This window comes from Hylobates moloch, unplaced genomic scaffold (assembly GCF_009828535.3).
Source record: "Hylobates moloch isolate HMO894 unplaced genomic scaffold, HMol_V3 SCAFFOLD_43, whole genome shotgun sequence".
Taxonomy (NCBI): domain Eukaryota; kingdom Metazoa; phylum Chordata; class Mammalia; order Primates; family Hylobatidae; genus Hylobates; species Hylobates moloch.
In genome coordinates, this window is record NW_026652318.1 from 892,297 (window position 1) to 918,950 (window position 26,654).

General features: G+C 38.3%; 1 protein-coding gene across 3 annotated transcripts in view; it reads right to left on the bottom strand.

The window, feature by feature from the left end:
- LOC116463592 (voltage-gated potassium channel subunit beta-1) overlaps nt 1-26,654 on the bottom strand; it is a 494,818-nt gene that overhangs the window by 36,395 nt on the left and 431,769 nt on the right. For all 3 annotated transcript variants that reach the window (XM_058434750.1, XM_032146779.2, XM_032146780.2), the window contains exon 8: nt 26,363-26,449. In XM_058434750.1, the coding sequence (XP_058290733.1) occupies nt 26,363-26,449 (87 nt within the window). The remainder of the gene's footprint in view (nt 1-26,362; nt 26,450-26,654) is intronic.

Here is a 26,654-nt window from a genome sequence, read left to right on the forward strand (position 1 = left end):
ACAGAACGTGGTCAAGATAGTTTTGACCTAGAAAATTTTCAAACCAGGTGTTACCAGTTACTCATCACTGCCACTGATGACGATACTTCCACAAACATCTGATTTTCAATAACCTGATTTTTCCAGTGAATGTACCAGAATGAATGATCTACAAAACGTATACAGAAATAAGGAAATTAACCTACTCTGTAGGTTTATTTGATAGAGCCAATTTATTCTAACTTGGAATAGCTAATGAGACTTGTTTATATATCAGAAACAATTAATAAACCTAATCAGCAACGTGTGGAAAGATATAAGTTGTTGTTACCCTTCATTTAACTATAATATATAAAAATGTCTAAAGATAATATCTTTAAGAATTGTGAGTTTTTTATTTTGCGATTCTCTTGAGCTTTGGTTTGCAGTATTTCTTACTGAGAAATAAAGATGTCTCTAACTTCTTGATGTATTAATTAGGTTTTTTTTTTCTTTTTAAATGGAGTAAGTTATTGAAAACTCAATTGGAAGTCTTAAATTGTAAAAGATTTATCTGCTCATGTCACTGGAAATGCAGTCACATGGTGCTTCAGGAATGATTGTTCCAACAAATCACTGAGGACCAATCTTTTGTCTAACCCTCCACTCTGCAATCCCCAGGCTGGTTTCCCTTGTGGCACTGGTGTGGCTGTCAGTAACATGTGAGGTCATGTGCTTCCTTGTATCTATTCAGCTAGGCCCTCTGCTTCATCATTCCAAGAAAGACTCCTGAGATTTACTCTAGGCTGTTCCTGTCACAGAAACCAATGACTCTGGCCAAAGGGGAAAAAAAAAAGGATCGTTTAGCTTACAACCCAGAGCCTACCTTGCAACCGAGGAGTGGCAAGGAGAGAGTAATGCAGCCTTCCTCTGGGTCAACTGGCAATCTTGGAAAAGAGTCACCCCCATATGAAAATTTGGGCACCTGAGAAAGCAGGGTGGCTGCTGGGTAGACAACCAACAATTTCTACTCTGCTTAGATTGGGTCTTGTGGGTCACACCAGGGAGCTGGGTTCCTTGGCCACATGGCAACAGAGGGACAGAGAGGGCATGGACTCTATTGAGTGCCTACCTTGTGCTTGGCTCTGTGCTGGGAATTTTTCCATTACTGCATTTATGTTTTGCTACAGCCCTATGAGGTGGTATTATTACATTCCCACTTTATGTTTGAAAAAATCAGGTTCAGGAGGATGAAAATTTGATGAAGCCAGTTTTAAATTTCTCTCTAAAACCAGCCCCACCTACTAGCCCCGAAGCTCAAACAGAATGAAGCAAAATATCTTTATCCCTTTTTCTTCATCCACATTTGTATTTCAGGCAAACTCTTTTGATTATGTGATTTGAAGCACATAGAGGGTTAACAATTTTCATGGAAAAATGAAATTAAAAGACGACAATACAAAGTATAAACTTTCTCAGCTTAAGCCCCATCAAGTTCAAGGCACTTTTGTAAGCAATGGTACCAGCCATTTAGTTCACCCCTAAAAAACTGAGCATCCTAGAAATTTAACTATATCAATAGTCTTTTCACATTATTAACTAAAGAAAAATGGGTCCCCTTTGAAGATTATTTTTAAGATTAAGAAACAAAAAAGAAGGCAGAGGGAGCCAAATCAGGACTGCAAGATGGATCCCTCATGATTTCCCATCAAAACTCTTGCAAAATTGCCTTTGAGCAGGAGCATTGTCATGATGGAGAAGGACTCTCTGATAAAGCTTTCCCAGATGTTTTTCCACTAAAGCCTTAACTAACTTTCTCAAAAACACTCTCATAATAAGCAAACATTATCATTCTTTGGTCCACCAAAATGCCAACAAGCAAAATGCCTTGAGCATCCCAAAAAGCTGTTGCCATGACCTTTGCTCTTGACAGTCTGCTTTTTCTTTGACTGGACCACTTGCATCGCTTGGTAGCCATTGCTTTGATTTTGCTTTGTCTTCAGGATCATACTGGAAAAGCCATGTTTATCCCCTGTTACAATTCTTCAAAGAAATGCTTCAGCATCTTGATTCCACTTGTTTAAAATTTCCATTGAAAGCTCTGCTCTTGTCTGCAACAGCATTGTGTGCAATGATTTTGGTACCCACAGAAAGAAAACTTTGCTCAACTTCAATATTTCAGTCAGAACTGTGTAAACTGAACCAATTGAGGTATCTACGGTGTTGGATATTCTTTCTGATGTTAATCATTGGTCTTCTTTAATTAGGTCATGTATTAGTCCATTTTCATGCTGCTGATAAAGACATACCTGAGACTGGGCAATTTACAAAAGAAAGAGGTTTACTGGACTTACAGTTCCATATGGCTGGGGAGGAAGACATGGAGGAGCAAGTCATGTCTTACATGGATGGCAACAGGCAAAGAAAAGAGAGGTTGTGCAAGGAAACTCCTGTATTTAAAACCATTAGCTCTCATGAGACTCATTTACCATCATGAGAACCGCACAGGAAACACCTGCCCCATATTCAGTCACCTCCCACCAGGTTCCTCCCACAACACGTGGGAACTGTGGGAGTTACAATTCAAGATGAGATTTGCGGGGGGACGCAGCTGAACCATGTAAGAGCATAAGCAAGATGAATTTTTCTTCTTGCAAATTGATGTGGATGGTTTGCTGCTGTGGGCTTCATCTTCAACATTGTCTTGTCCATTCTTAAAATGTCTTATCCATTTTTAAACTGCTGGTTTCTTTGGGGGCACTGTCACCATGAACTTTTCATAAAGCATCAATAATTGCACCATTCTTTCACCCAAGCTTCACTATAAATCTGATGTTTGACTTGCTTCAATTTTAGCAGAATTCATGTTGCTTTGACAAGGGCTCTTTTCAAACTGACATCTTATCCTTCTTAGTGCCTCAAACTAGATCTTGTTTAGACATGCTATACCAAGTGTGTATGAGTTTATTTTGGCACAAAATAAATATGCAGTCCATGCACAATTTTTTCATAATACACATTTTTCCACAAACCTTTTGAAGACCCTTTGTATCTATATCAATTGAAGAAACAAGCCTTTGGGCCTATCAGAATGTGATGTATTAGGCAACATACTCACTAAGAATAGTTTTCCTAATGTTCATTGAGTTGCTAAAAATAAATTTAACCAAACCACACCAGTTCTACATGGCATCTAATATTTCTATATTCATTCGTGGAACAGTTATTTTTATACTTGGAATCATCTGTCATTGCATTGCAGATATCTGACTCAAGTCTTAAATTTCTGATCTTTTAAATTGTGTAAATGTCATCCTTATTGGTCAGACAGATGGATGTGGAATCTTGACACATAACTTCTTATTCTATTATCCTGTCTGGAGATTTTTATTTATACAACTCTCTGTGTATCAGCTTCTTGGGACAGGCTTTTAACTATTTTAAAAGGAATTCTGTCTTGTAGATGAAGGAATAAAGCAAGAATCTTAGCAGAGGTTTGATAAGAGTAAAAAAATATTTACCCTAATGAGATTTTTCTGCTGGTAAATCCAGTTTCATGCTGTAACAGGAAGCAATCTTCATTGCTCCTTTAATAGTGTAGAGCTGGGCCGGGCGCGGTGGCTCACGCTTGTAATCCCAGCACTTTGGGAGGCCGAGGCAGGCGGATCACGAGGTCAGGAGATCGAGACCACGGTGAAACCCCGTCTCTACCAAAAATACAAAAAATTAGCCGGGCGTGGTGGCGGGCGCCTGTAGTCCCAGCTACTCGGAGAGGCTGAGGCAGGAGAATGGCGTGAACCCGGGAGGCGGAGGTTGCAGTGAGCCGAGATCGCGCCACTGCACTCCAGCCTGGGCGACAGAGCAAGACTCTGTCTCAAAAAAAAAAAAAAAAAAAATAGTGTAGAGCTGGCCTTCCTTCCTGGTTGTGCCATGGCACATGTCTGGAAGGAAGGGGATGCATTCTTAATGTTAATGATATTAAAACCTCCACTTAACTCATGCAGCTCACTGGCAGTCTCAAATGCATTTTAGCACTGCAGCGCTTATTTATATTTGTCAGATATCTGGTAACTAACCAAAAGGTAAGTTTAAAACTTGATATGTTAGAATAGACTGCTTTTCTTAGTTTTTCAACAGTGAATTACCCAGTAAGGAGGAGTTTAATATTTTAAATATTAATGTTAATATTTTAAAACAAAGCATCTGTCACTCTATATGTCAAAATGTGAGGCTGGCCCAGTAGTGGCTGGGCAACTGTCACTGCAAGGGCCATTACAGAAGAGGCTGTCCTGTCTCCATGGGTCTTCCCTGGGATGCCCCATTTTATTTTCCTTGTGCCTATTTCACTGTTTGACACATTGTCTGGTTGTATCTGAGGCCCTTAATCTCTTTCTTTGGGACTTTCCTTGCTGTTTCTGAGGCTCTTCCCTATTCCCCATACAGTGTTAGCTGTTTTCCCTTATTTTCTCCATTAGAATCTTCTGCTAGGGAATGATTCGTCAAGGTTTATCATGGTAAGACATTGCTTCTACTACATGACCCCCTAAAGTGGCTACAAAAACAAATAGTATTAGATAGTTTTGGGTTTATCATAAAAATGTATGCAAACGTTCTATACCATATGTATTAGTCTATTTTCATACTTCTATGCTGGGTAATTTAAAAAGAAAAGGAGTTTAATGGACTCACAGTTCCACATGGCTGGAGAAGCCTCACTCTTATGATGGAAGGCAAAGGAGAAGCGAAGGCACGTCTTACATGGTGGCAGGCAAAAGAGCATGTGCAGGGAAACTGCCTTTTATAAAACCATCAGATCTCATGAGACTTATTCACCATCATGAGAACAGCACAGAAACACCTGCCCCTGTGATTCAATCACCTCCTACCAGGTCTCTCCGAAGACACGTGGGGATTATGGGAGCTACAATTCAAGATGAGATTTGGGTGGGGACACAGCCAAACCATACCACCATAAGAAAGAAATTGATTTAAAATAATAATAATCTTTTTCTTGACAAATCTTTACAAATATTGTGCCTTTACAAAACTGACATGGAGAAAAATGCCACATATTTACTCTGTGGTTTCTTCAACTTGCTCCCTGCCTCCCAAACCCATCTCTTACACACAAACACATTTCCTTGTGCTTCAGGAGAAACACCTGCCTGGTTGTGAGGCAAAGTGCAGTAGGAAGGAGTCAGTGACAGAAAATGTGTAATGTATTGTCCTTCTCATGGGCTCCACATTCATCAGGCACAGACTCCAGACTCCTAGTTCACCCTAATTCTTTATGGTCTGAACTTTTGTGTTATCTTCATGAGACATTTTGAGATGCTCCCTTACATTAATATTAAGGGTCTTTTACCTTCCGGGGTATTAAAATGACAGTTAACACATGTGGCACCTGTAATGTGCCTAGCAATGTTCTAAACACTTTACATGCTAACTACTTTATTCCTCACAGCAATATTATAGAATAGGGTTATTACTGTTATTCTTATTTTGCACATGAGGAAACTGAGGCACAGCAAAGGTGGGTAAATTGTTCAAGGTTACCCAGCTAGTAAGTGATGGAGCTGGGATTTGATAGCAGGCAGTCTGGCTCCAGTCTGCTGTTGTTCACAGAGAACACTTCAGCAAGTTAGAAATCAGCAAACTTGGTATTCCATTGTGTGTATGTATCACATTTTCTTTATCAAGTCTATCATTGGTGGGTATTTAGGTTGGTTCCACATCTTTGCTTTTGTGAATAGTGCTGCAATGAACATACGTGTGCATGTATCTTTATAATAGAATGATTTATATTCCTTTGGGTACATACCCAGTAATGGGATTTCTGGGTTGAATGGTATTTCTCCCTCTGTGTCTTTGAGAAATTGCCACGCTGTCTTCCACGATGGCTGAACTAATTTACACTTCCACCAATGGTGTAAAAGTATTCCTTTTTCTTCACAACCTCACATACCATGGAATACTATACAGCCACAAAAAGGAATGAGATCATGTTCTTTGCAGGGACATGGATGGAGCTAGAGGCCATTATCTCTAGCAAACTAATGCAGAAACAGAAAACCAAATACCATGTGTTCCCATTTATAAGTGGGAGCTAAATGATGAGAACACATGGACACACTGCAGGGAACACACACTGGGGCCTGTTGAAGAGTTGAGGGTAGGAGGAGGGAGAGCATCAGGAAGAATAGCTAAGGGATGCTGGCCTTAATACCTGGGTGATGCGATGATCTGTGCAGCAAACCACCATGGCACACGTTTACCTATGTAACAAACCTGTACATCCTGCACATGTATTCCTGAACTTAAAATAAAAGTTGGAAAAAAAAAGAAAAAAATTGGCAAACTTGCTTGTAACCAGCAAGGTAGATCAAGAAGCTTTGACAGAACATAACAGGTTACATTGAAGGAATGAAATGTTAACTCTTGAACTTCTTTGGGAACCCACAGGAACCATATTCTGCTTCCTGAGGTCACTTACTTCATACAGATGGCTGCTCAGTGTGTGTGACTACAAGGCACTCCTCTGTGACACAGCAATGTGAAGAGTCTCTTTTCCCTACTTGGCCTTCATTGCCTTGAAACTTTCACACATGAATCTCTTTCAACATAGGAATTTGACAGGACAGATATAGAACAGTGGAGAAAGAGGTCATTAGTTCCCAAGCTGTCTTTCACTCATAAGCTGTTGTCTACAATAAAGCAGGAAAAGATAAGTGCTGAGTAGAGAAGGAGGCACCATGCAGAATAGATGAGAAAGGAGGGTGTTTAAATTTAACTAAGGGCATTAGGATGGCTTCCCAGGGAAAAGTCTAGGGAAACACTAGCAGCCCTAGGAGCCATGCTCTTCCAAATTTTTTATTATGCTTCCCAATCAGTCAAACAAAAGGACATAAATAACAAAATAATGCTAGTAATGAATTATAAGTCATAGAACAAAATCAGAATCTATGAGTTCATATTGATATAAATAAACAAATAAATGGGGAAGAAGAGAGAGCTCTTTTTTACAGCAGAATGCCAATCTGCCCCCTTCCCCTGCAAATGTTGAAAGTGTGATGGAAATAGAAAACCACCTTGGCAAGCACAACAGCGCTGGTTTCAGGCAAGAATCACTGATGAACGCCAAAATTAAGCGTCATCCTGATGAGAAACAGGATATTTGCATAGTTTCAATGTATCTCCCCCAAAGACACTTATTAATTACTAAAGGTAACTTTACAGTGGAGAAGCCTGGTAGGTACCACCATAAAACCAAGTGATCAAAGTTAACCTCATCAGTAATGGGAAAACTAGACATTCTGCACCCTCTAGCATGATGTATTGGGAAGGATACAATATTATCTCTGTGGTCCTCCTGCCAAAAGTGCTTAATCTGAATTTAATCACTAGAAAATGCCTGAAGAACTCCAACAGAAGGACATTCTACAAAGTAGTCGATAGTCTTGTAAAGTGTCAAAATTATAAAGACAAAGCCTGAAGAGCTGATCCAGCTTACAGGAGACGAAAGACACATGATGAGTAGCTGCAACGTGTGATCTTGGCCAGAAAAGGATATTAGTGGGCAGCTGGAGAAACATGAATAAGACTCAGATTATATAATATTATTGTGTTAATGTTAATCTCCAGGTTTTGATAATTCTAAATGGTTACGGAAGATGCTAACATTTGGGGGAATCTGGGTAAGGAGCATATAGAAATTTTTTGTGCTATTTTCCTTACTTTTTATGTCTGAAATTATATCAGTGGAAAGTTAAAAAATAGACAAAAATACATACAACAAATAGAAACTCCAAAAAGGATAACAAAATTTCAATGAAGGATTCATTTTTTAAAAAAGAAAAAGGATGCTGTAAATAAAAATGGTAATATTTTCTTCGTATCCTGCAATGGGTTATCTGGCACAGCCCACTTTGGTGGTTACTGAGGAAGAAGTCAGGCTTCCTACAGCTTGTTTAGGAAGAGGTGGGTGGGGCTCAGTGGAGGGATCTGGTGAGAGATGGGTTGGCATCTGATCAAGGAATCTGGGCTGGAAAAACTAGCATTGGTTGTGTGTTTCTAAACCCTAAGGACTGTGTCTGGACTTTGACAGACCCAGTCATATTTAATACTGACCACTCAAAACCACTGGTATTTTTATCCCATTTGTGTGGTTATTGTTTTACTCTTTAGCTTTATCAAAGTAATACATGCACAGTGTTTAAACAGTCAATGCTCAAAGGCTTGTAACAAAAAGCAGCAGTCCCTTGAACTCTTCCCATGCACTGCAGAAGGAACTACTTCCAATTTAACGTAGCTGTGCACTCTGGTATTAAGCTCTGTATTTCTCAATAATATTTATGTATTGCTCTCTTAGTTCAGCTTTTTGAGACATTATCTATTGACCTCTCCTGGAGGTGAAGGCTTTAGCTTCCTCTCATATATCCTTCAACACCCGCTATCTTATTAATATATTCATATCTCAACTTTGGGTTAAGTTCATATTTTGTGTTTTCACTTTTTTAGTGGCTTAAACATTTTATTTCTCACAGCTTTGGGGATGTTGGACTCAGCTGGGTGTTGCTTGTGATTCCTCCTGTAGTCGTAGCCATACAGAAGCCAAGGTAGGAGTATCTGAATTTCTTCCCTAACATATCTGGTGCCTGGGCTGGGATGGCTGGAACAACTGAGGATTGGCTGGGTACTTCTCTGTATATATGGTGTCTCCATATGGCAGTTCAGGGCTTGGAGAGTGAGTGCTAAAAAAGAGTGGAATGAAAACTGCCAGTTCTTAGGCCTGGGCCCCCGAACTAATATAACATCACTTGTGTCTTATTGTTTTGGTTAAAGCTGTCACAGAGCATGTCCAGATTCAAGGGGAGGGGCTTGTACTTCAGAATGAGCAATTAAAAGAAGCAACCAATCTGTTAAGGCTTTTATCTCCTTTTTTATTCTTTATAGCACTTAACATGGTCCTGCATTTATTGTAGGTAAGAAAGAAACACTTAATTTACTTTTATTTTTTGAAATGGAATGTACCTATCACCAGCCAAATTAGAGGTGACATAGTTAGTATCTATTAATATATATTTTTATAGGAGCACTAGGGCTAGGAGTCAGAATTCTGGATAATTGGATTCTAGTTCTAGTTCCTCCATAATTAGCTATGAGACCTGAAACAAATGACTTACATTCTTGTCTGTGTCTTGATGTTTTAAAAGAGGATGGTGTAATTAAATTTAGCCAAATTACATTCCAGAATCGAGTAATTTCTCTGATACTATGCAGTGCTAATCAGGACACTTAAGAGTTCTCTATCTGGTTCTGTTCTTTTTATTGTTTCCTAATTTTATCACCTATTTTTTCATCAAGGAATAATATTAGATAGCTAGCGTGTATTAAATATTCATTATTTATAGAGTCCTGTGGCCCTATAAGAGAAGTAAAAAGATCTCCAAAGCCAAATGAAGGCAATATAAGAAAACAAATTACAGGCTAATTTTGTTTATGAATTTAGGCATAAAAGTCCTAAATATTAGCTTACCAGATATAGTATGATATTTAAAATGATAAAATAATACATCATAAGCAAGTTAAGTTTATCTCACAAATGTAAGTATAATTCATTGTTTTCATTTTTATGACTAAGTATTTAATATCCATGGCTGAGCAAAGTAGTCTATAATGATTGTATTTCCTTTCTCCCATATATTTTCATGTTACCTTTCATTAAACAATTGCTTTATTAATTTAGTTTGATTTGGAGCTACAGCCGAGTCTTCCACACTTGGTGCAAAATATCTCTCAATACAGTTTTCCACATGGTCAAGCTGATAAGAAACTCAGTTCCTTTTTGTTTTCCTGGCAACATTTCTTCTAGAGCCCTCCATTGTCCTGCTGCAGTCTCTGCTGGTCACTTTCTGTGCCTGCTGCATAGCTGTCCTCCTGGAGTTTTCCTTCCCATTATCTGGAAAATTCTTCTCCTCCCTTTAATGAATTGGATCCCGTGGCTTCCACTTTGTGGCTTTATCTTTATGTGTTGGTGGAACACATTTTCCAGCAGCTTGTGGAGAAATTGTGTTTGAGAGACAGGAAAGTCAAAATGGCATTACTTCTTCACCCTTGGTTTGTAGTTTGCCCATCATCTTTTTGCTTAGAATTTTGAAGGCCTGCTTTATGGTGTTTTGGTTCCCCACGTTGCTGTTGAGAATCCCTAGGCTCCATCTTTTTTTTTTGGATCCTTTTTGAGAAGGATTCATCTTTATTCTGGATCCTTCATGTGTGTATTCAATTAAATCTCTGAAATTTATTAGGATGCTTTTCTTTCTCTTTTCAGTTGTGAAATCTCATGATAATGTTGCTTTGCGTCAATCTCTATTCACTGTATTGGGTACCGAGTGGGCACTTTCAATCTGGAGACTTGTGTTCTTCTGATCTGGAAATTTTCTTGTACTGTTTTGCGATAACACCCCCTCCTCCATTTTATCTGTTCTCTCTCAAGAGATCCTTCAGTTGAAAAGATGTTGGACTCGTGGACAGAACCTAATTTTCTTATCTTTTCTCTCCTATTGTCCATTCCTTTTTCTCTCTCACTTTCTGGAATATTTTCTCAACTTTAATGTCCAGCATTCTAATTGACTTTTAAAAATTAGCCATTATATTTTAAATATCTAAAATCTTTTTCTAGTTCTATATTGTTCTTGCTCTTTTCCATCTTGTTTCTGTTCTATTGATGTAGTACCTTCTCTTATATCACCAAGTATATTATAGTTTCTTTGAACATTTCTGTATCTCTCTGCAGTACTCTGTTTTCTTTTTTCTATTTATTTGAGATTCTTTTCCTGTTAGAGACTTTATCTGAATGTCAGATGACCCTTGGGTTTCAGTTCACATTTAAGAATAAAGCACTAAAGTTGTGCTTGAACAGTGCTTGTCCACTAGTGCCATTCATGCTGTAATTTTCCAATAGGGTTTTCTTCTACAACAATGTCAATATCTGTTAGAATTTTTCCTGGGACAGTTAATTTTCTCCTAAGAGATAGTCTGTCTTCTGCATGGGGAGGGTGTGACCTGGCTGCTGGTGACCTGGATATGAGTGAGAGAAGGGGTCTGGGGTCTCAAGTCTCATAGTCTTTTTATTTGCAGCCTGGCTCCACCTTGCTCTGTGCCTGGTATCTCTCAGCTTAGAGCCTGTCAACTCAATGTCTCCAGTTAATAAAACTCCTCTTCCTTCATTGGAGGAGAAAGGCATGACACTGACTGCAGACCTGGGGACATGAGCTTTAGTAGCTCTGCATCCTGTTTTAAAGAACTACCTTGTTCCTAGTTCCTGCCTCACCCCCATCTTCTGTGACATTGGATTCTCTAATAGATGAACCATCCTGAGGTTGTGTGGTACATATTAACTTGTTACTCATCTGCAGGCACTTAAAAAAATCTTTCCTCAGTTCTGCCAAGTCATTTATAATCCTCCATCCCTTTTCCATTTTCATACATATTGGTCTAGGTTTTCAGTTTACTGACACTTTCATGAGAAATGAAGTTTCTCTTTCTGTTTCTTTGTCTCTGTGTTGTGTATTGGGTAGCTTTTTATTTTTTAAAAGGAAAGGGTAGAAGCATTTTTACTTTGTCCTGCTAATTCCAGATGTTTCTTTACTTTTTTCCAAATGAGGAAACTGCGAGTCAGAGGCGAAGTGGCTTTCACTCACCCACTCCCTCCTTACTTCACCAGAACTCTCTTGTCAATGTTGTTAAAGATTTCCACATTGTTAACACCAACAGACGATGTTCAGTCTTCATCTTACCTGACCTATCAGTAACATTTGATATAGTTGATCCCTTCTTCCTCTTTGATGTGATTTCTTTATTTCTTTCTTGAACACTACATGCTTCTCCCCATCCTCTCAATCTCCTAATATTGGAGAGTCCCAGAGCTCAGTCCTCAGTCCTTTCTTTCTATATCTTCTTTTTTTTTCTGCTTCTACTACTTGTGTGATTTCATGAATTCTCAAGGGTTGAAATACCATTCACATGCAGACAGCTCCCAAATTTATGTCTTCATCCCAAGATGGAGTTTCAACTTTGGTATCTAACTCCCTACTCAGCATCTTCACTTGGCCACCTAATAAACATTTCAATCTCAAGATGATTAAACTCAAACCCCTGAGCTTCCCCACAGCTGGTTCTATATCAGCTTATGAATCCCATATCAATTGATGGCAATTCCATCCTTTTGGTGACTCAGGCCTAAAACCTTGGAGTCATTCTTCACTCTTTTCTTTCAGTCACACTCATATCTAATTCACCAGGAACTTCTGTTGCCTCTAACTTCATTATTTATCCAAACTTAACCACATTACACTTCCATGGCTAGTACCCTTATCTGAGCCCTATTCTCTCACCTAGATTGCTATAACCATTTTTTAACATGTCTCCCTGCTCCTACATTTGCCCCTATGATGTGTTCTCAATCCAAGGAGGGAATGCTTAGGAAGCTGGAGTTGGCCATTGAGAAGGTTGCCCCTATAACATATTCTCAACCCAAGGGGGGGGGTATCCTTTTGAAATGTAAGTCAAGTCACATCACTTTTTTTGTCAAAGATTCAGAGAGCCCAAAGATCTGGTCTCTCTTATTTCTCTAAACTCATCCCCTTCTACCTTCCCCCTTCCTTACTCTGCTGCAGCCACATCAATGTCCTTGACATTCCTCAAACATGACAGAAGGCTCCCATCTCAGGGCCTTTGCACTGTTTCTACAGCCAGAAGCAGTCTCCTTATCTCTCTTACGGCTATTCACCTGACTTCTTCAAGTCCTTGCTCAAACCCTACCTTCTCAATGGCCAACTCCAATTTCCCAAGCATTCCCATTCTCATTTCCCTGCTTTAGTTTTTCTTTTTTTTTCATAGCACCTATCAGCATCTAATATTCTATACAACTTAACTTTTTGTTATTTTATTGTTTCTTATCTCTCCTGCCAGAAAGAATGTGCCCAACAGGGGTTGGGATCTTTGTCTATGTTGTTCTCTAATAAATCCTATGTATGCTGTGGTATACAGTAGACACTCAATAAATATTAGTTGGATATGAATAAATGCACAAGGCCAGGTTTTGCACCTGAGTGTTTATACTATGTCATGTTCTTCTGTGGGTCATCTGAGTACTATATGGTGACATTTAAAATGCATTATGTAGGTTTTTTGAGACAGGGTCTTACAACATTTGATCTCTGCTCAGGAAGAGAGTAGGGAAAATGGATGAGAGAAACAAAATTTCATTCTTTCCTCTTACCCATTTTTTCCTGTTTTTGTTTTTTTAATCTCCATTTTTCGGCTTTTTGTTAAGTTTTACGTGAATTCTCTTGTCAGATGGGTTTATCTCCTATCTCATTAGGTAAAAACATTCATTTTAAAATGGTAATTGGGTTTGTTTAATTACCAAGCTTGCTTCTAGTTTCAAAGGCAATGATACAATGCCTTTCTGTCCTTTTTGTCCTTAATACAGAAGAATATTGGTAACACTAAGCTTTCTTTCCCTTCCTACTGCTTCCCTGTACAAACTGTTCCATCCATTGGCCCTTAAAAACAAACAAAAAAAGGTTTTCTTGAATAAGCAAATTCTGAGCTGACTATATTTGGATTGTCAAAATTTTAAGTCTAAAAGTATCTTATTTAATTATCAGCAATTTTGTATGATTGGCTCCATTGAAGCTAGACACAACACACACTTTCCCTTCTGAATTTAAAACAAATACATAAAACTTAACATGGGGATACATTTAGAAATGATGGGTAAATTCCAGACTGCAGAGGTTGAGGCTTTTGTGGCATATAATATTTTCCACTATTTGAACATTAACAAATAATTACTTCCCAAAGTTAAAGTGACACCTCAAAAGTTTTCAGATTCCCAAGGAGGGTATGTGGGGTGGAGTAGTGGTGGAGTATGAGGGACGTCTTTGTATAATGTATGAATTTTATACAGGGGGCCAAGTGCTTTATTCTGTAACTTATGGAGACTCGAATCTTAAGCACACAAGGTTTTCCTAAACTTCTAGCTATATTGGACTTAATGGTATTTCCTTATAAAGTAAACAAATTTATTTCTGCAACTAAGAGTTAAATTTTTTTGGCATGTGCATGTGTAATTTAAGTCAAATTTAAACTTAGGTATTTAAACATGTGTAACAAGCATAACTAATGATAATGTAATCCTTCAGCTTAATTTTTTAAAATCTCCTACTGGTCCTTAACATTCAATAGGCAAGTATCCTTTGGCCTTGATGAAAACTCAGACTGGTCCCACAGCTTTTCTGCTCATTCTATGGTAATACAGAGACCTAAAGTCATTTTAAGTCATAAGCACATCCTCCAACAATCTCAATCAAAACTTCAAACTCAAACTCTTCTCCTCTGCCCAAGCTGGGACCTGTTTAGGCTAGAAGACTACAGGAGTGTCAGGTACGTTTGGTTTCTCTGTTTCTCTATTTCTCCCTCAAACCCTTGTCCTCCGCCTTCATCCTCCAGGAGGCCCTGAAGGGCAGGACCCAAGAAGACCCCACACAGGAGACATTCGTAACTACCTTCCCTACCAGTCCCAGGAAGTCAGCACTCCCCCAGTGGTGCCACCAAGACAGATAGTCAGCCCACCTCTTTATCCCTGGATTTTCCAGGCACGCATCAGCTCCTAGGCCACTATACTCCCCAGTCATGGGGGTAATGTTTTAAACCATCTGAATGGCCTTGAAACCCCCATCCCAACCAGGGTGGCAATGAAGAGGCAGCCCTCTCCCATGCTGGGGTGGATGGAGCTCACAGCATAGTTTTCTTCATACATGCCCTTCTCACTAGATCCCCTTTACTCCCCCCTCTCAACTTGTATATTTTTGAAGCCAGTGAGGAGCTCCAGAGTCACCGAACAGAGAGTAGGGGAAGAGCAGAAGGGAAGGCTTCTCTTTGTAGAAGAAAACCAACTCCTAAAGAAAGAGGAGCTGATGGAATCAGGAAAGCACCGTCTCACAGCCCTCCTTATAAAAGCGGGAGCAGGCAGGGATCCTTGGTGGATGCTAAAATGAGGTTGTGGGGGACAGGCTATTCACATAGTCTCAAATAATCACATTCTAGGTTATTTATTAATTATAAAGTTAAAAAGGTACTGTCACAGGGGAGAAACCTGGCAGACATCACTTGAATCAAGTGATCAACCTGAACAGGACCAGGAATGGGATGCAGCAACCCTCCTGGGCCATCAGAAACCAGTGTGGATAATACTATGGAATAGTACGCAGACAGAAAAAAGAATGAAATCATGTCCTTTGCAGCAACATGGGCGGAGCTGGAGGCCATTATCCTAAGTGAAATAACTCAGAATCAGAAAATCAAATACCTCATGTTCTCACTTGTAAGGGGGAGCTAAACAAGGGCTACACAAGGACATGAAGATGGAAATACTAGACAATGGGGACTCCAAAAGAGGGGAGGGTGGTAGGGAGGCGAGTGTTAAGAAACTCCCTATTGGGTACAATGTTCACTATTTGGGTGATCAGTTCACTAGAAGCCCAAAGCTCAGCGTTATGTAATATACCCATGTAACAAACCTGCACATGTACCCCTTGAATCTAAAATAGAATAAAATAAAAAAATTTAACAGTCATGACAATTAAACGTACCGCAGGATTCATGTCCCCTCAAAAATAAAGGACATTTTAGACAATTTGAATATGGCTTGTATATTCTTGAGTATGATGATTGTGTTATGGTCATATAGAAGAATGCCTTGTTCTAAGGAGATACTGGAGAAAATATTATGGGTGAAATGTCACAATGACAGAGAACAAGAGAGGGAAAAATAAAGGCAAAATGTGGCACAATTTGGTAAATGTAGGTGAAAAGTATTCGGTGTTTATTCTTTTACCATTTCTATAAGTTTTTAGTATCTCAAAATAAACAGTTGGGGGAAGAAAGAGCTATGGAACAAGCTCTTGCACACTTCATTTGAAAGTACAAATGGAGAACTGGCATCTCACTCTAAAATTTCATTTCAATTGTTTCTTGGTGTCTGGCTGAAACTTTGATTATCATATCTTCCAAGGTTCATATATTCCTAAAAGTGTAAACATATGTAACAACAACAACCTCAAAATATTTGTGCAGGACAATTACAATTTATAACATGTTTCCACTTACCTCATTTTGTCTTCACAACAATCTTGGAAATAGCTAGAATATTTTTATTCTTCCCATTTTACAAATGAAAAACTGAGAAGTTGAAGGTCTAAGCAACTCAGCCAAGTTTATATACCTAAGACTAACGCCCTCACCTTCTGATTGCAGACCTCTTATTTTTTCAGGACACATATTAAATATTCAGGAGGGGGGTTAACAAAACCACTTATTCTGTTATTATTAATACTTCCTTTTGTACAGAAAGTAAGAGAGAGACTCGAGGGTATTTGTTTATCCCCGGCTGTCTGAGAATTTTCGATTACCCTGACACAGGTGGCTCTGCTCACTGCATTCAATCAGCATGCCAGTAAACCCTCAGAGTGTGTTGCTAAGTAATGTTAGTCTCCAAGTCCTCTGCATGTCACTGCAGATCTGCTGCAGCAGATCGAGGAACTTACAGAAATGAATTCTCCTGAGATCCAGTCAACATCCCCTCAGAATATGGAGTTAAATTTTGTCACAACTCCAAATATCTCTCAGAGAAATGACAACTCACAGAAGGAAGTGCACATGAGTCATAAACCCACAGCCCCAGAATACTAAGCAGCTCTGTTTTTCACCTGACAGCTGGGGTGAGCAGAAGCACTCTCTGTTCTCCCTCTCTCTCTCTCTTTTTTCTTAACTAAAAACAACTTAAGGGAAAAAGAAGAAGAAGAAAAAAGCACCCTTTTGGAGCTTGGTGAAGTCCACAGACTTATTGTGAGAAGGTACAATAGTCCCCCAAACATTTGGCCCACCTTGTTTTTCCTTTTTGAACTTACTAATGATACAGATTGAATCTCTTCTGCCTTCACTGTTAAGATGTCATGAAAGAAAAAAAGGTCGGTGGGGGGAGAGAAAATAGAGGAAATAGTTAAACTGCATAGCATATAAGCATATCCTTCTTTAGAATCTTCCCTTCAAACCAGGACTTTATGGAATAAGGTTGGAAATCACTGATTTCCAAAGAAAGCAGAAAATAAAACACCAGATGAGTACAATTGTTTTTCTGGAGTATAGTTTTCTCTAAAGCCAGCTCTTTACATATTTTCTGCAGCCTTGGCAATTGTTAACTTCTCAATAGTTCTAGTAAAGGTAATTTCTCTAAAGCTCTTGTTCTTTCTATGGAACCCAGTTGGAAAGGATCATTTGTTAACCAGGTCTTTGTTCTTATAGATAAATATCAGAATGATCCACAGTCAGAACTTTGTGGGCCTCTTGTTAATGCTGGAAATTTTTCAACAGGCCTGGAGGATTTGCCGGACCTGAGGCAACATGTCAGCGACTGAGAGTGGTGAACTCTGTAATATGCCTTTGCTGTATGACTTAAGATTATTCAGCTCTGCTCAAGAAAGAAAGTGAAACAAAGAAAGAGGATAAATGAAACTGGGTGGAGATGCAAGCAGCTTGTGAGACATAGGCAGAATTTACATGATGAGCATGGTAAAACTAAGTGGATTAGTAACCCCTGAGTCATAGTAGCCATCAACGAAGTAGAGAATGTGCATGCTGAACACAGATAGGAGGGAGGAATGGAAAGAGGTGATATTGACAACATATCCATATGCATATGACACCAAACATTTGAAATATACTAAATATAAATACATAAAATATGAGAACTTAAGTGAAGTCTTCAGTCAGCCACCCATTGGTGACCCCCATTCTAGCCACAGAAATCCCCTGTGCAAGGAATGCAAATAGTCCTTAGCTGTGCATCAGGCCAAATGATGAGCTACAGGTCATGGCCAGGTGGGCTTGTCCCTGAGTCTTTCCAAGTATACTACTGACCCGGGCATCTTTTCCTTGCTGAGCCCCTTGCTGAAACCTCAGATTTGACCTATATAATTACACCACGGGGAAGGTCAACGTGGTAGATAGAGAGAACAGGTCACATGAGCATTGTGTGTCCCAAAATTTAAGTAGCTGGGTTCTTTCTCCGGTGTGAATTCTATTGTAATTATTTTAACTGTCCCTATCTCTTCCCCTCTTTCTTCTCATAATGTGTTTTAATTGATTTGATAAACCATGTGACTCATGCATCTTAATTTGTTGTGTTAGCCTTTCTTCTTTGAGACCTCTAGGATAAGCTGGCAGTAGACTTGGAGACTACAATTGCATCAAGGTAATTTCCTGCATCAAAAAATTACAGCAGTACTATGCAAACAGTAATAATAACAAAAATGGTAGCTCTAAATTTCAAGTAGTTACCAGGCAACATCCTAAGCATTTTGTATATATTATCTCAATCCTCACAATAACCCTATAGAGCAGATATTATTACCTACGTTCTACAGATAAGAAAACCAGGGACAAGAGAAGTTCAATAACTTGCCTAAGATCAATTGGCTAGTAACAGAAAGAGGATTTGAATTGAGGTCTGACTCCTAATGCCATACCCTTTCTATTTTGGAGGAGGCTGAGCTATTTCCAAACCCCCTCCCCACTGCCCACCATTTCCTCCTATTAGGTCATCCTAACTAAAATCTACCCCCATAACTTCCTAGCCCCCTCCCAGGATTAATTTGTTTCTCCATTCTATTATCACCATCTAATGTAACTTTCTTACTAACTTTTTGTCTGTCTCCCTAACAAGAATGTGATTTTTCTAAGGATAGGATTTTTGTTTGATTATTAACGTCTGCTTCTCCAAGTGCCCAAAACAGTGCTTAAATAGTAAGTATTCAGTGAATATCAACTGAATGAATGAGTTAATTCTATTATTGTTTTTTTTTCTAGAGACATCTTTGAAAATAAAGTCACAGGCACAAGATCACCTTTCAGGCTGAATAGATTAACCCTGGAAAATTTATTATTAAATCAGCTTAAAGGGCATAAAGAATTTCAGAGCAAAATTTTAGGAGGAAAAAAAGGGCTATAAGAAAATTACACTGCCAACTCCATGGCTTGAATCTTACATGACTTCACCACAGATCCTGTGCAGCCCTGCAGCTTGGCTATCTCCATTAGATTTTCATCATATTATAACTTCAGGGCCTTGGACTTCTCCCATGATTACCTCTGAGAAGAGATCCAGAGAAAGGAGAGTTTTACATGCCTTGCCTAGGGCATTCTAGAAATGGAGCTTACGTTTGTTTGCCCCAGCTGTGAGTGAGGTGCTGTAACCACATTGTTAACTCATTCAGATGGTGCTTTATGTTTCCTCTGTTTTCAGGTGAGGAAAGTGAGCCTCTGTGAGGATAGTAGCTTGCCCCAAGTGTACAGTCTGATAGGTAGCAAAGCCAGAATTTGAACTTGTATCTGTCTAATGCCCTAGTCCACTCTGCAGAAATATTGTTCCAATGAAGAGGTCCACCATGAACAGAAACCTGAGATTTTCTAAACAGATGAACTTGAGATGGAAAGAACCTGAAGTGAACCCAACTGTCCCCCATTGTCATTTCTTAGGATGGATGAAATAAATTTTTCTTTTTATGACACAATTTTTTTGGTCTGTACAGGATAAAACATCAGCTAAATAGGCCTAAAGTATCAGGAAAATTTTTGGTGAATTTGCAGTTAAAATGGAAACAAAACTGCTTTTTAAAATTGAAACACTTTTTTTTTTTTGCCACAAGCTTGGCTGGGTTTGGCTCATCTTCTTGGTTATGAAAATCATTTTCTCCAAATTAATTTCTTAAAAGCTTAACTGTCCCAGGCTTTCAAGCCAGGGGGTTAAATTGATCTGATGTGCACCAGAGGTCTTGGGAATGTCCTGGCCAGGGTAATAAATGAAATGCATTAAATAATCTTAATTGATACAGTAATACTCAGGGGGCAACTGTATTGCCAAAGAATTGTCCCCTTATTCATTTCTGCTCATTTAGATAGTAATCAGATTTCTAAAGAGAGATGCAGTGCATCTGGATGCTACTGTGATTGCAGATGAGAAGTAGCATGTAAGTGTCCTGGGGCTGTTTGGCAACAACCTGTCAACATCTCCTTGAAATATGTTGAACCAGGTACTAGAATGTTTATAGAGGTTAGGAAACCAAGATAGGTTTTCAAGTAGAGGAAAATGAAGTTGGAGCTATTGAACTTTGGAGCTTTATTCATTCAAACACTTGTTCAGTCATTCATCTAGCTATTCAGTAAATATTTATTGAGCATCTACTATGTGCCTGCGGCTCTGTTAGACTGGGAATACAGTTTATAAGCCTTTGTGGTCAAGTACAGTAGCTACCAGCCACATGTGGCTATTGAGCACTTGAAATGTGGCTGATTCTAATTAAAGTTGTCTACTGAGCAGTTGAAATGTGTTGCTCCAAATTAGGGTGTACACAACTGATTTCAAGGACTTAGTAGGGAAAAAAAAGAATGTAATATATGCCATTAGTAACTTTTGGATACTAATGGATTGTGTTGAAGTGATAAGTTTTGATATATCACATTAAATAAAATATAATAAATAACCTCACCTGTTTCTTTTTACTTTTTTTTTTCAGAAATACATGTGCAGGACGGGCAGGTTTGTTACATAGGTATACATGTGCCATGGTGGTTGGCTGCACCCATCAACCCATCATCTAGGCTTTATGCCCTACATGCATTAGGTATTTATCCTAATGCTCTCTCTCCCCTTGCCCCCCGCCCCCCGACAGGCCACGGTATGTGTTGTTCCCCTCCTTTTTACTTTTTTAATGTAGCTAATAGAAAATTTAAATTATATATATGTGGCTTGCATGTATTTCTATTGGACAGCTCTGTGATAATATTTGCGGAAGATTTCTTACTTCTATATTATGTTTTTTTTGGATGGCTTGAAGGTAACTTTCAGGGAAGATAATAAAAGATAGAGGTGGAAGGGCTGATCTATTGTGGTTAAATGATGTTTCTAGGTTTTAGGTGGTTAATTTTTGTTTTGAAAACTTTTTATTTTGGAAGTTAAATATCTAGGTCCAGTATTTTGGAATTGCCAAAATGCAGAAAATTTGGGATACTGCAATGTTTTTTGCTTTCTGGCATTTTCTGAGTTGTCATTGGATATCCTGAATCCCTGAATATCCATAGATGCCTGCTTTCACATGGCGACACTAAAAAAGATGGCTCAGAAAGAAGTAAATACTTAGGGAATGCGTTATTTGACAAGATGATACTATGGGAATAAGTGAAGCTAACTTTGGTCTTGCTTCTCTTATTTGAAATTAAGACATCTGGGCTGCTTTATGTCTGCACTGATCTGCTGGCAGGAAAAAATAAATAACTGGAACTGTAATCAGCATGGAAATAATATTTAATGACTCAGGAATTCTGTAAGAATAATCAGTTTTGGCAACAAGCTCTATATGAAAAGTAAGGACTCAAATCCAAGTGTTTTTAAAATAAAAAACTAACTAAAATTTAATTTAATTTAAAAATCATATTCTCAGATCGAAAAGTTAATGTGTCCCCTCTTTTTGCTATTGTCTGCAAGTGGTACAGGCTTATACCCTCCTTTCATGACCACAGTTAGGCTCAATCTCTTCTTCCTGGAGCAGTAAGAAGAGTATAGATAGAGATATTAGCCAGGTGTTTGGGAATGACAGAAAATCAAACAAGCAAACAAACAAAAAAAACTCTTCATACAGCTCCTTGGACACATAAATGCTCTGTGTCTATCCATGTCCAGACTGGCTCTATTGCCTGAACTTTTTCTTGTCTAATGAGCTCGAGAGAAGATTTTGAAATACAAGTTAGGGATTTGTGGAAGTGAGAGAATTAGGGATATGAGCTTCATAGAGCATAAAGAACTGTCAGTGACTCTACTGGGAGGAACACAGACCCATAAGAAGGAAGAAATGGGATGTGGGGCTGATTTTTTTCTAGGACTGGAAAACATGCCATCGTTGCCAGATATTGTAGCAGAGACAGATGGTATGGCAGATGCTGTGAAAGAAAAATGACTTACTACTAGGTGAACCAGAAAAAATAAACAAGAGGGACAGAGGAAAAAGTACACAAGCTCCCCTCTGTTGTCAGGAACATCTTCCTATAGCCTGAAAATGTCTAACTGTATTCCATGGGGTTGCAGACTGCAAATGAAGTGTCTCACCCCTGATTGCACCTTTGGAATTTACAGCCATTCTTTTGAGAGGACTCGCTTTTTGTCTATTGATTTTCTAAGAAATAAGGGAAGGAAAAAACTAATTAGATATATGATGCCAATATATTATAAAGATGCTGCAGTTAATCTTCTTCTGGCTCAAATGGTTGCTATACGATATGTAGAAACTGGATGAAGCTCATCTTGGTTTATTTTTAAAACGTTCCCGATTAACATCATTTCATGGTAGAAACCACACAAATGCAATTGGCATTTTAATAATATTTAAATGGAAGTTGTTTAAAATGTATCTTAGCAATGCTCATTGTGGGCACACACATGACCCTTGACATTTGCATAGTTTATGACTGGAGACTCTCAGTGTCCCCAAGTTCTTGAACTCCACGCTACCTGGTAATCAGTGACAAATAAGAGCAAGCACTGAGTTGGGCTGAACTCATTTGAAAGTGCTATGTCCCCTGTGTTTAAAAGAGGTGCCTCAGCAGAATTATGTCAGTGTGTGTTGTGACTCCATGGGGTTGGCAAATAATAGTTGAAATCAATAAAAATGATTTACAAATGCTAAGGGTCTATAGTATTAATAAATGTAGATTTAATATATAAATACTCAACAATATATACTTGGCAACCACTGTTGTGTCACTTAAACAGAAATGGATGCAAGTGAACCTAAAATAGCCAACATGAGTTGCTGAAACAAGAAAAAAAGTAATATCATTTGATATTAAGGATTTTTCTGCCACTATCAAAAAGAAAAGGTTGGACAACTATCTGGTGATGATTTTTTCACCACATTTGAAAAATAAATTGAGTAATTAATTAAAGCCAGTAGAATATCATTAACTAACAGAGTTACTGTAGTGTTTTCAAGGGTAATTTGATTATAAATAACATTTGCCTTCTGTAATGTTTTTAGAAACATTGATAGTCTTCCTAAGGTATACCCCCATTGTACATGTACAACTTTATTCCCATACACACACTGTATGATTTACAAAATTGTTGCAAAGGTGACTCTCAACAACATGGAATCCAGAACTAACACAGGCACCTTATTTTCCCCCCATCTTTAGGGTGCCAAATGTACCCAAGTCCACCTGACAGTCCTATCTCTTTATTTCCTATTTCTTCTTTATTTCCCAGATCAGTACTTTCCCCTGGTACAGTAAAGTAGAAAAGACTATATGTATAGATGTGTTTCCAGAGACTTATATCAAACTCTGGTTGTTCCAGTGGGCCCACCTTGGAACAAATGAGTGTACTAAGTTTGAGGATAAACATTTTCTGAAAGCTAGGGAAAACTCACGTGGAAGCTATTTCAATCTGGAACAAGTCCTGCATGGGGAGCTGCCTGTGGAATGTCCCTGCTAGAAGGGACATTCTGGTCCTCCCAGAAGAATAAGCCTCAGAGCTTGATTGGCCTGTTGGGGTGAGTCTCCCCTTCCTGGTAAGGGGGAGCAGGCTACATTCCAGCATGAGGTGGTTGACTGCTGCTGTGCTACAAAATGCCATGTGCCTTGACCTTATCAACAAGTGGCGAATCTCCATTGTTTGACACCCTTCATTATGCTTCTGAACTTGGAAAATGACTCAGGATAAAATAGCTTCCCATTCCGCTTTGTGGAATTGTATATAAGAAACTACTCAGGCAAAATGTAAATTTTCTGATTCCTACAAAGGCTAAACAATGCTGCAGTTACGAACTCCACCAGGCAGCAGCAATTATTTTTTAAAACACTTTGAAGATTTATTTTAATACATTTCAACATGTAATAAATATTGATACAAGAGACATCATTATCTTGTTGGTATCACATAGTTTGGCTCCTAATTGAGGACTTCCTCCTTCTTCTATAAATATAACTCAAATTATGTTTTCTGTTTGAGAGACTCCTACAGTATATTCCTAAAATTAAAGGTAGGGGTAAGATGGGAACAAAATCCTTAAAAATCTCAGATGTTCTGCTATCCTGTACATGGTATAACTGCAAAGAACACTGTCTAAAAGAGGAAAACAGTCGCTAGGCACTTAAAATGTGAAGCAATTCCAGTCTTTCATAGACCCCACTAAATGGCATTTTACTTGACACTTTTGCGGACTAAATAACTTTAGTGCTCTGTTTTAACGTGTCATTAAGAATTGACTGGAACATTTCTACACTGCTGGTGGGAATGTAAACTAGTACAGCCACTACGGAAAACAGTGTGACTATTCCTTAAAGAACACGTGTGTTTACAGCAGCACAATTCACAAATGCAAAATCATGGAACCAACCCAAATACCCATCAATCAACGAGTGGATAAAGAAACTGTGAGAGAGATATATATATATATATATATATGTATGTGTGTGTGTGTATATATATACATTTTTGCTACTACCAAACAACATACACACACACACATATATGTACATATATACATATATATACACACACACACATATATATATATATATATATGTATGTGTGATGGAATACTACTCAGCCATAAAAAAGTATGAATTAACAGCATTTGCAGTGACCTGGATGAGACTGGAGACTATTATTCTAAGTGAAGTAACCCAGGAATGGAAAACCAAACATTGTATGTTCTCACTGATATGTGAGAACTAAGCTATGAGGACGCGAAGGCATAAAAGCATGCTACAGTGGACTCTGGGGACTTGGGGGGAAGAGTGGGAGAGGGGTGAGGGATAAGACTACAAATACGGTGCACTGTATTCTGCTCGAGTGATAAGTGCACCAAAATCTTACAAATCACCACTAAAGCACTTACTCATGTAACCAACCACCACCTGTACCCCAATAACTTATGGAAAAAGAAGATAAAAAATAAATAAAAAATAAAAAAGAGTTGTATGACATCATATTACCCTTGCAATAAATACTTCTTATACTAATAAAATGCTTATGATTTGCTTTATCGAACACCTCATCTTTGCTGTGACAAAAAATATGCAGTTTTATGTCATTTCCACGGAAAATTTCCAACACTGATACTGTTTTATAATAAACTCCTAATTTTACCCAGATTCAAGAAAGAAGAAAACTGTAGGAGAAAGTTAGATATAAGAATATATATATTTTACATTTCTCTGTAGTTGAGAATGAGATAAATAGCAAGGAAAATAATTTCCATAACTTTTTTATGATCAGAAATACAACCTAGAAAAATTTATAATATGTCAATCATTTATACTTTTCCATTACTATAACCCTTCTATAACCCTATAACAAGAACCACTCTTTACAGAACCTGATTTATTACAAGACCCTGCCTTTTGAATCATCAAGGACAAAGTTACCTTCAGTGTAATCTCATGTGAATCAAACTATTCTAATTATTTTAAAAGTGGTAATCCATATCATATTGTTCAAATAACCAGAATATTCATTTTTGCTCTTTTTCTCAAATATCTTCATTCTCAGTCACCTCAGGTAAGTGATAATCTATATGATTTTAAACTTCAGTTAACTGGAACATTCTTTTTGATTCATCCTCAGCCTCTCAAACTATCTTCTGTCTCAAACATCCTAGCAAGTTCCGTAAATAAATGTAAATTGAAGAAAATCTGGTTTTAGAAACATTCTGAAAGCTTCCACAGGGAGAAGCTTAAACTGTGGTCCTCAAACAGTTATAACAGAAAGGGGATAAAATGTTGCAGCTCCTTGAGAATCAACAATCAAACTGCAGTGAAATCTTATTTTGAAGCAGTCGCTCCTGTGGAATCCCTGCTGGTGGCACCACTGAGCATTGCTACCACAGACTGGAAACTAATCAGACTTAGAGCCATTATAAAATAGGAAGACCCTCAAAGGATTTACTGTGAAATGATGATGGCTGAGTTATAAAGCCCCTTTCCAATTAACTTTATTGTTTTAGTTGATGAAGTCACAAAAGTGAAATGAACCTGGAAAAGGTGAGCACTGTAACTAGTGGGAGCCACGAGCCCAATGCCTTCAACTGCTTTAAAAAAAGAAGATGCAGCACACAGAGCATTGGTTTTGGGGGTAAACGCAGAGGCCAAAAGGCATCGGTCAGGAACATTTTTATTTTTCACATTCAGTTCGATCAGTCTGAATACAATTCATTTCCTACTGTGAGCAGAATAGGCCCTCCAGCTGAATCAAGAATTCTCGAGTATTTTATTCAATTTCTTGACTTACCTTCCATGGGAGTGTTACTGTCTGGTCGATTTGCAAAGAGCACATCCACATACTCGAGCTGCAGCCTCTGGAGGGAGCCCTTCAATCCTGGGAGCAGAAGCAGGAAACAAACCCCAAAATCTAAATATGAGCACTATTCAAAGAGTTGAAGTTTGGTTTCTTTCAAGGATTTACTTTAAAAAAATTGAATTGGAATAGTTTCAAAAATGCGTTGAATACAATGATTGTTAATTGACTCTAGAACGTTTTAAAAATATATCAAAGGCTGACTCCCCCCAACAAAAAAAGTCTT